We start from the raw sequence: 10,203 nt of genomic DNA on the forward strand, positions 1-10,203 counted from the left end.
TCTGCTGTGGCCTCGGGGGGTTCACCCTTTCCAGGACCCCTGGTGGTGGGGCTGAGCCTCTGGGGGCCTTGGGTCACCCTGCAGGGGTGGGAGTGAGGACCAGCCTGGCAGGCAGAGGACCCCATGGGTCTGACTCAGCTTCAGGATGGCAGTGCGGTGGCCTCGGCTTGGGGTGACTGACCCTGGCTGTCCTCACCGGCATGGGGCCAGGTGCTCCCAAGGGGTGGCCTTGGGGTCTGAGCAGGTCAGGCCTGCTGCCCTCCCCACGGCCCTCCCCTGGGATGCACCGCACAGGCTTGGCCTAAGTGCCGGTGCTGCGGTCTTCTGTCCCCTTGTCCCCTTTCCTCCTCCCAGCTGTGGGGCCTGTTCCACCGGGAACCACAGACCCCCGTCTCGGTGCTCCGTGGCCTCAGACCTGGGCCCAGTGCCCTCCGCTGGGCTGGGCAGGGTTGTCTAGGGGGCTTTCAGACCTGCCCCTGGGCTGAGCTCCAAGCCCTGGGGAGGGCTCAACTGCCTGGCTGCGTCTGGCAGTGTCAGCGCCACTCCGTCCACGCTGGGTTAGCAGTGGCCTCGAACTCTAGTTAGACTCCTCGGCCAGGGCGTCCCAGCAGGGGGTGGGAGGCATCCTGAGATGGAAGTGTATCAGAAAATGCTCCCCACCTCTGAGGTGCCTGGGGCTACAGCCCAGCTGGGGGGGCTTCTGTCCTGGGCCCCCTGGTGGCCAGAGGGCTGAGCTGCTGGGTGTGGGGTGAAGGGTGAGAAGTTGGGGCTGTCACAGGCCCCATGTCACCACCCAATTCTGAAAAAAACAGTTTGGAAGCCTGGTTTCTGCCTCAATTGCACCCGTGCAGGAGAAGTTCTAGCTCTTGGGAAAGGAACATGCCCCTTTAAACTTCCCCAAGGGCCGCTGCTGTTACCAGCTGTTATCTTGACAGCTAGTGGGAGTCCCCCTGTCCTTCCCCACGATGGTCTAGACTATTCTGAGCCCTTTTTTGTCTGTGTGAATTTTAGGGTCAGCCTGCCAAATTTTAAGAGAAATCGACAAGAACTGCACTGACTTGACAGATTACTGTGGGCAGAGTCTCTGATACCTTGGAACCTCGGGATTACAGGCATCTTTTTTAAGCAGAAAACATTGATAAAAATGTCACTTTATCAGTCTTGCCTTCAGGAAGCTGGGGGACCTCCACTTTGCTGAGAACCAGTGGGGGTGACACGCCCCTGTTGCTGGTCGGTAAGCAGGTCGGAATGAAATTGTAGGTTCAGGACCCTCATTCCAGGCCGCCCCTTTATCTTAAAGTCTGTTGACCTTGGGATCTGGGGACCCCCGGCTATTGAGGCCACTTCCTCCAGTGCTTGTGGTGGAGGGCCTTTCCCCACTTCTTCCTGGCTTTGGGGTCTGGGGTCTTGAGACTGACTGCCGTGGGAGAGACGATCCCACAGCCTTTACTGTTTGTGGACTGGTTTATGCTTTGCAAAGAGGGAGGGTGGGTTTGTGCGCCGACTCGACAGCTCTGTCCTCGACCTGCTCACCGTCCTCGTGAGCTGCTTCAAATTGTTTCCTACGGTCCAGGGCCCAGCGGCTTTTCCTGGCCCTGCCGTCACCCACATTCCTCTGGGCTCGGTTTCCATCCCCTCCTCACGTCCTTTGTTCCTGGATTAAGCCAGCCAGCTGTCGCTGCCTCCGGCCAAGCTTCACATGTGGGTCCCAGCAGAGGAGACCTGGCCCAGTTCCCGTTCCTCTAGGCGGGCGCGCACATCCGCGGTGTGTCCTTGTTGGTGACAGGGACAACCCCTCTGGCGGTTCTTGATGGCAGTGTTCTTCACAAAGTGCTCCAGTCGAGGGTCTGTCTGGGATCTTGAGGCATGAGGTTGGGGGGATCAGGTTGAACGTGCATCTGTCCTGTGTCCTGAGGCATCTGGGTCCCTCCCCTCCTCACGCTGTGGTCCCCACAGGCCCCCCGTGCTGGGTGCCATGGCATGGGTGCGTGGCGCCCCCTCCCTTGCCAGCATCTCTGTGTTTTGAGAGAAACCCTGGCCATGAACCCAGATGCTGCACGATGGGCGGGGGTCTTGTCCCAGTGCCTTGGCCAGCGCGTCCCCAAGGCCGACTGGTGGGAGAGGGGCGGATATTTTTAGTCGGATGAGGCTTCTGACCCATCGTCGCATCCAGGCAACCGTCAGGTCCACTAGCCAGTGACACGGGGACTGTCACCTGTGTCAAAAGAGAAATCCCAGCTGCGAAAGGGACCTTTGTGCCCCAAGGTCAGACTCAGGTTACAAATGCGGAAGCTGTGCAGGGCCTCTCTGCCAGGCCGGTTCTGTCCCTCCCGTGGTGGTATCCACACGCCTGAGCATCCCCGTGTTGCCCCGAGCCGGTCTGCCACTCATAGCCCCTCGTGGCTTCCAGGGCTGGAACTCCAGACTCTGCTCTGGGCTTCAGGGCGCCTGCCAGCTCACAGATTTCTTACAGGTCCCTGCCCCACTGCACACACGTGTGTACCCACACACACACCAGCCATTCCCGCAGGTGTGCTGCTCCCTGCCCAGCAGTTCTCTGTCCTCACCTCACCCCTGGGCCTCCCTCAGGGCCTGCGTGAGTGTGTCCTGACCCCTGGCTGACAGGGTCAGGTTCGGAGGCACATGGTCACTGTGTGTGTGTGTGTGTGTGTGTGTGTCTGTGTGTGTGCGTGCGTGCATGTGTAGACACTTGCAATTTGGTAGTTTCTCTAAAAGGTAAGGACTCTGTTAACAAAACCACAGTACCACTAATACACCTCAAAGTGAATACTTCCTTAATATCTTCAAATAGTCCGGTTCAGATTTTCTTGATTGCCTCATATTTTTTAAAACTTAAAAATTTTTTCTCTTATTATTTAATCCTGTGCTTTGAAATAATTTCAAAGTAACAGAAAAACCTGTGAAACTTGCATAAGGAAATCCCTGTGCCTTCTGCCCAGAGGTCAGCGTCACCACCCAGCACGATGAGGACGTGTGTGGAGGTGCTGCCGTGTTCTGACCTGTGACCAGCAGAGGGTCCTACTGGTGCCTCTTTACCTCCTGGGGTCCAGCCTAGGGGCAGCTCAGGGCCCTCAGTCTGTGATGGTCCCTCCATCCTTTGTCTATCGTGGCACTTTGTGACACTTTGAAACAATGCTGGAGTGTTGTTTTGTTGAATGTCCTTAAGGTCTGATGTTTTTTTAAGCAATCATATAATTTCTCATCCAAATGAAAACACTTGTTAATTGAGACTCATTTCCTCACTGCACCTGATCTGGAGGTGTAAACCAGGTCAGCAGTGCTCTGGCACTTAGTATCTCTGCTCAGGCTCTTAGTTTGCTGAGATATAATTGACAAGTTGTGTTAGTTACAGTTGTACAGTATAATGACTCAATATCTGCATGTATAACAAAATGATCACCACAATAAATCACTATCTCCTAGAGTTTGCTGAAACTCATGTCCATTAAGTTGTTGATGGCATCCAACCATCTCATCCTCTGTTGCTGCCGCCTCCTCCTCCCTTCAGTCTTTCCCAGCATCAGGGTCTTTTCCAATGAGTTGGCTCTTCCCATAAGGTGGCCAAAGGGTTGGAGCTTCGGCATCAGTCCTTCCAATGAATATTTAGGGTTGATTTCCTTTAGGATGGCTTCCCTAGTAGTTCAGCTGGTAAAGAATCCACCCGCAATGCAGGAGACCCTGGTTCAGTTCCTGGATCCGCTGGATAAGGGACAGGCCACCCACTCCAGTGGTTTTGGGCTTCCCTTGTGGCTCAGCTGGTAAAGAATCCACCTGCGATGTGGGAGACCTGGTTTTGATCCCTGGGTTGGGAAGATTCCCTGGAGAAGGGAAAGGCTACCCACTCCAGTGTTTTGTTTTTTTTTTTCAATTTATTTATTTATTTTAATTGGAGGCTAATTACAATATTGTAGTGGTTTTTGCCATACACTGACATGAATCAGCCATGGGTGTACATGTGTCCCCCATCCTGAACCCCCCTGCCACCTCCCTCCCCACCCCATCCCTCAGGGTTGTCCCAGCGCACCAGTCCTGAGCGTCCTGTCTCATGCATCAAACCTGGACTGGCGATCTGTTTCACATATGGTAATATACATGTTTCAATGCTGTTCTCTCAAATCACCCCACCCTCACCTTCTCCCACAGAGTCCAAAAGTCTGTTCTTTATCTCTGTGTCTCTTTTGCTTTCTTGAATATAGGGTCATCTTTACCATCTTTCTAAATTCCATATATATGTGTTAATATACTGTATTGGTGTTTTTCTTTCTGACTTACTTCACTCTGTATAATAGGCTCCAGTTTCATCTGCCTCATTAGAACTGATACATTCTTTTTAATAGCTGAGCAATATTCCATTGTGTATATGTACCACAGCTTTCTTATCTATTTGTCTGCCGATGGACATCTAGGTTGCTTCTATGTCCTAGTGATTGTAAACAGTGCTGCGATGAACACGGGTACATGTGTCTCTTTCAGTTCTGGTTTCCTCAGTGTGTATGCCCAGAAGTGGGATTGCTGGATCATATGGCAGTTCTATTTCCAGTTTTTTAAGGAATCTCCACACTGTTCTCCATAGTGGCTGTACTAGTTTGCATTGCCACCAACAGTGTAAGAGGGTCCCTTTTCTCTGCACCCTATCCAGCATTTATTGTTTGTAGACTTTTTGATAGCAGCCATTCTGACTGGCATGAGATGGTACCTCATTGTGGTTTTGATTTGCATTTCTCTGATAATGAGTGATGTTGAGCATCTTTTCATGTGTTTGTTAGCCATCTGTATGTCTTCTTTGGAGAAATGTCTGTTTAGTTCTTTGGCCCATTTTTCGATTGGGTCATTTATTTTTCTGGTATTGACCTGCATGAGCTGCTTATTTTCTCCCTTTCTGAAGGCTGTCTTTTCACCTTGCTTATAGTTTCCTTTGTTGTGCAAAAGCTTTTAAGTTTAATTAGGTCCCATTTGTTTATTTTTGCTTTTATTTGCTGGGAGGTGGGTCATAGAGGATCCTGCTATGATTTATGTCAGAGAATGTTTTGCCTATGTTTTCCTCTAGGCCACTCCAGTATTCTGGCTTGGAGAATTCCACTGGACTCAACTGAGCAACTTTTACTTTCCTTTAGGGTTAACTGGTTTGATCTCCTGGCTGTTGAAGGGAGTCCTAAGAGCTTACTCTCTTATCAGCTCTCAAATATGCACACAGCATTGTTAACTAGTCCTCGTGCTGTACTGTACATCCCCACAATTTATAACCAGAAATTTGTACTGTGGACTCCCTGTACCATTTTGCCCACCCTCTACTCCCTGCCCTGGCAAACACTGGTCAGTTCTCTGTATCTATGATTGTGTTGTCTTTTGTTTAGATTTCACATATGAGATCACACAGTGTTTATTTTCCTCTCTCTGACTTACTTCACTTAGCATAATGCCTTCAAGTTCTATCCATGTTGTTGCAAATGGCAAGATTTCATTCTTTATCATGGCTGAACGATATTCCATTGTATATATACCACGTCTTCTCTGTACATTCATCCATTTGTTGTTTCCATATCTTGGCTGTTGTAAATAATGCTGCAGTGATCATATGTCTTTAAAGGTGGTGTTTTATTTGCATTGGATAAATACCCAGCAGTGGAATTGCTCTATTATATAGTAGTTCTATTGTTACTTTTTTGAGGAATCTCTGTATAATTTTCCACAGTGTCTGCACCAATTTACACTCCCACCAAGAGTACATGAAGGTTCTCTTTTCTCTGTGTCCTCAGCAATACTTACTTCTTGTCTTTCTGATGACCGCTCTTCTCCTTTCAGATGTAGGTGACATCTCATTGTGGTTTTAATTTGCATTTCTCTAATAATTAGTGATGGTGAACATCTGTCCATGTGCCTGTTGGACATCTATATGCCTTCTTTGGAAAAATGTCTGTTTAGGTCTTGTGCCCATTTTTAAATCACATTTTTATTTTCTGGTATTGAGTTATTCTTTGTGTATTTTGTGTATTATCCCCTTGTATATGATTTGCAAATATTTTCTTCTGTTCAGTGGGCTGCCTTTTCATTTTGCTGATGGTTTCTCAAGGCTCTTTTAATAATTAGTTCCCCTGCCTCTTTTCCCTTTTGGAATGAAACCTGTTGAGTTTCTCTCTATATGCACTTCCATGAATGATCTTATTTAACTACTATTCCTGTGCTAATAATGTAAAAGTCTCCCTCTCAGCCAGGATCCCTCCTGGGCTCCAGACTGTCTTCCACTCTGTGCCCTGAGGGATCTAAACTCCACGAGACTGGGTCACTTCTTCCTGTAACATCCTGCTGCCTTCAGGGTCAGACCCTCCACAGAGGGCTCCAGCCACACCAGTTCTCCTGGGTGGCACCTCCTAAGTGACGTGGTCCTGAGTCTAGGCTCTGACCTCTGCCCAGAGGCCCTTCCTCCCCTCCATCTGGACTAGTCCACCCGGGCTCCACTTTGCCAGGAAGTCGCCCGTGCTGCCATGGCTGGGTTAACTGTTTCTTTGTACATTTATCCCGGAGAGGGTGAGTCCTTGGATGACCGATGACTGTATTATTTCATCTGTATTCCTACTGCCTGAAACATCCCTGGCACTCAGGTGTTTGTTGAATGTGAGTGGAGATATTATAATAAATTCCTTGTCCTTCTAATGCTAAGTTGTGAATGACAGGAAGCTGAGGGGTCCAGAGTCAGACCCACCCTCTCACCATCTGCTGTGCAGGCACTGGGTGGGCTTTCTGGAGCAAGAGGGGAGGACAGATGTAGCCCTTACCTTCCCCCCCCAGGGGAAGGTAAGGAAAAGGTGCAGTTCTGTCTGAGAGGCCCCAAGTGTTACAGGAATATGGGGAAAGTGAAGGTTAACTTTGACTAAGGCAATCTGAAAACTCTTAAGATACTGACTTGCATTGGACCTTAAGGTCCAATGAGATTGGACCTTATGAGATTGGTTTTGGGGAGAGTTCACCTTGAGCAAAAGCTCAGCTGCAGCCCCCACCAGGTGTCCCACTGTGGGGCCGGGGAGCCTGCCCAAGCTCGGGCAGGTAGGCGGTAGCAGCAGGTTGTGGAGGCCTTTGAAGGCGAAGCTGAGGAGCTGGGGTTCTTCCTGACATGACCCCCACCCCTGCCTGCAGGGGTTCGGGGAGGCTGTGCCCTCACTGAAGGATGGGAATGAGGCGGTTTGGGGGTGGAGGGCTGGAAAGGTAAAGCTCTTGCAAAGACAGGACTGACCGTAAGTGATGAAAATCCCGTAACATATTGTCAGCCCTGTGTGTGCACGCTGGACAGGCTCGGTGTGGATCTGAGGTCCTGGGGCAGACAGGGGTGCTGGCTGACTGGCTCTGCTGCCCTCCTCCTGTTCATCTCGACAGATTTCTGCTGCCACCCCCCACAGCAATGAGAAGGGAATTGAGGGGGGTCCACACCTGAGTTGGCTCTCCCTCTCCATTGTGACGCCTGTCTTGGTCACCTGACCTTTCCTGACCTTATCCCCACATCCACGTGGTGGCCAACGACTCTGACACGTCCCTCTGGGCACTGGGGTGCTTGGGGGCAGGCGCGTGGTCCCTGAGTTTAAGCACCCCCTCCTTCTTTGGGGCCACAGATCACCCCACAGACTGTCCTAGTTCTTTCCTGCTGTGTAAGTGGCTTGTACGCAGCGTTATCAGGTGGACTTGCTGCCAAGATGCCATTACTAGGTCTTCTTGCTCAGTCATCTGCTCAATCAGTGTCTAAAGAGGCTGGACCCAAAGGAGGAAGCGAGCCATGGGCCTTCCTTCAAGTCAGGGGCCATGGCTGCCCCCAGGCCGTGGGCAGTTAGCCTGGCTGACACGGTCTCCTTCCTCCAACGCTGACAGCCGTTCAGGTTCTGCCTCCCCACCCTGTCACCCATCACGTGCCTTCCCGCATCTGTGCTTCCGTAACTGGTTGTGTGAAGGTCCTTTTTAGTTGGACACTTCTTAATTCAGCTGCTGCCCAGCAGTCCCAGGCAGTGCAGGCCAGGGAAGACCAGTCCACAGAGGTCCCCTTGGGCTGATCTCGTTTGGTTTATTTCTGTCCTGTGCTCCCGTGGGACTAGCATTCTAGGGCCTTCCCAGGCGTGACCAGCATAGTGTGTCCCCCATGAGGTCAGCGGTCACAGCTGTGACTCTTGAGACTTCAGGGTCACAAGGGCTCGGCTCTAGAAGAAGGCAGATGAACAGCGATGAGGGTCTGGGGTCATGGTAACCTTGTGACGTGGGGGACGTTAGGGAGGAGTGCTGGCCCCCACCAGTGTGACCTCCTGGTTTCAGGGAGGCGGGGTCAGTCCGCCCGCGGCTGCAGGCCCATTGTGGGCGCTGACGCTTGGATTTTGGCGTCTGACCAGAAAGTAGGGTGACTTGGAAGAACACGGAGTGGTCAGGTTTAGAGTCTCCTTCACTTTCCAGGTCCCGGCCTGCCCGCCCCCCTCCCCGTGTCACTCAGCCCTTTCGCGCAGACAGGGGGGTGCGTGGACCTTGATGGACAGAGGGACCTGGGTCTGGTCCTCCTGAACGGGTCTGGCGGCTCGGAGCGGCAGGCCACAGGACCCTTGGAGGAGCTGCAGGCTCCGGGCTGAGAAGGGGCATCTCCCTTTTCGGGGTGTGCACTAGACTCTGGGCGCGGTTCAGGGAGTGTGGCCCGGGCCCCAGCGCCGCCCTCTCCCCACAGGATCTCCTACGACCCCGGCCGCTTCCCGCGGTACCTGCCCGAGGCCTACTGCCTGTGCCGGGGCTGCCTGACCGGGCCACGCGGGGAGGAGGACGTGCGCCTGCGCAGCGCCCCAGTGCTCGTGCCCGCGGTGGTCCTGCGCCGGACCCCAGGCTGCGCGGGTGGTCGCGCCGTCTACGTCGAGGAGTACGTCACCGTGCCGGTGGGCTGCACCTGCGTGCCTGGGCCGGAGAAGGATGCGGACGCCGCCAACTCCAGCCTGGACAAATCGGCCCGGCCCTGACCGCCCACCCGGGACCCCGGGCCCGAGGAAACGTGCCCAGCCGTGGACTGGACCAGACCAGACTGGACCTCGTGGTGGGCCGCCCCGGACTTCCTCTTGAGCAGGCGCGCAGGGCGGCCGGAAGGTGATGGGGACTGAGAGGGGTGGCCCGCCTTGCCCCCAGGACCAAGGGAGGGGCGAGTCTCAGAGGACAGACGGATGTTTGCAGTCTTTTTTTAAAAAGTAGAGTAAACCGTTTATTCAGCTACTTTTTCAATAGGGGCAGGAACAAAATATTTTCATACTAGCCGTTTTGAGCAAGTATATTGTTTTTACCTGATCTGTAAACATTTTATAAACATTGTTTTCACTTGCTCAGCAGGAATTTTTAGAAGCTCAGGTAGGCTGACTCTTGCTTTGGTTGGTCACCAGTGGACACGGCTGGACAGAACCTGCCCTCCCAATGGGCAGCTCAGCTTACCCCAGTCTCACTTTTTTCATGAGGATATAAATCGCCACAGGTTTATACAGGGAGAAAGCTTTTTACTTTTCAAAGTCAGGGGCCAGTTTATGGACAAGAAGCAGTGAGGTCAGCGCGTGGCATTCGAGATCTGTGTCAATTCCCAGCTATCTGGCTAGTTTTAAGGGCTTCAGGAGCTATTAAGTGCGCAGACTTAACAGTTTCCAGAATGCCAAGAGTGGAGCCTCTTCTAGCACTGCAGCTAAAGCCCAGAACTATTTGTAAACGTGAGACTCGATTTATGTAACACCTGTAGGTAGGTGAAGGGCATGCTGGCTGTGGTTTTCTCTCTGGACTCGGCTTTGATAGGCTCAACTAGTTCTTAGAGGAAACGATGTTTACTAAGGTCTTATCTTAATTTTATGGTTGAAGTTTTTAAGAGCAACTGTGAATCAGTCTCTCTGTTTATGTGCTCTCTTCCCCACTTAAAATCAGCCTTGGTTTGATCTGAATGGAAGCCTTACTGAGAACTTCCAGTTTGTATTATATATTGACAGAGGTTGTACATGAAAAACATTGCTGAGCAAAATTCATATTTTCCAAATAAAAATTCAGAACTGAAACTGATAGCTGTGGGTAGTTCTATACAGCTTGGGGCAAATATTACTTCCCTGCTCAACCTCTGGAAATAACAACGTAAAGTAAGACTAGTGGTGGTATATCTGGAATACACCACTAGATATACTGGTATATCTGAACCTTTCAGAAGGGTTC

General features: G+C 51.6%; 1 protein-coding gene across 1 annotated transcript in view; it reads left to right on the top strand.

Moving 5' to 3' along the window:
* Positions 1-10,052, top strand: part of IL17D (interleukin 17D) — a 32,413-nt gene extending 22,361 nt beyond the window's left edge. Inside the window, exon 3 of the mRNA XM_070471657.1 lies at positions 8,708-10,052. Coding sequence (XP_070327758.1) covers positions 8,708-8,990 — 283 coding nt within the window. The 3' untranslated portion in view covers positions 8,991-10,052. The remainder of the gene's footprint in view (positions 1-8,707) is intronic.
* The last annotated feature ends 151 nt before the right edge of the window (positions 10,053-10,203 follow it).

This window comes from Odocoileus virginianus, chromosome 8 (genome assembly GCF_023699985.2).
Source record: "Odocoileus virginianus isolate 20LAN1187 ecotype Illinois chromosome 8, Ovbor_1.2, whole genome shotgun sequence".
NCBI classification, from domain to species: domain Eukaryota; kingdom Metazoa; phylum Chordata; class Mammalia; order Artiodactyla; family Cervidae; genus Odocoileus; species Odocoileus virginianus.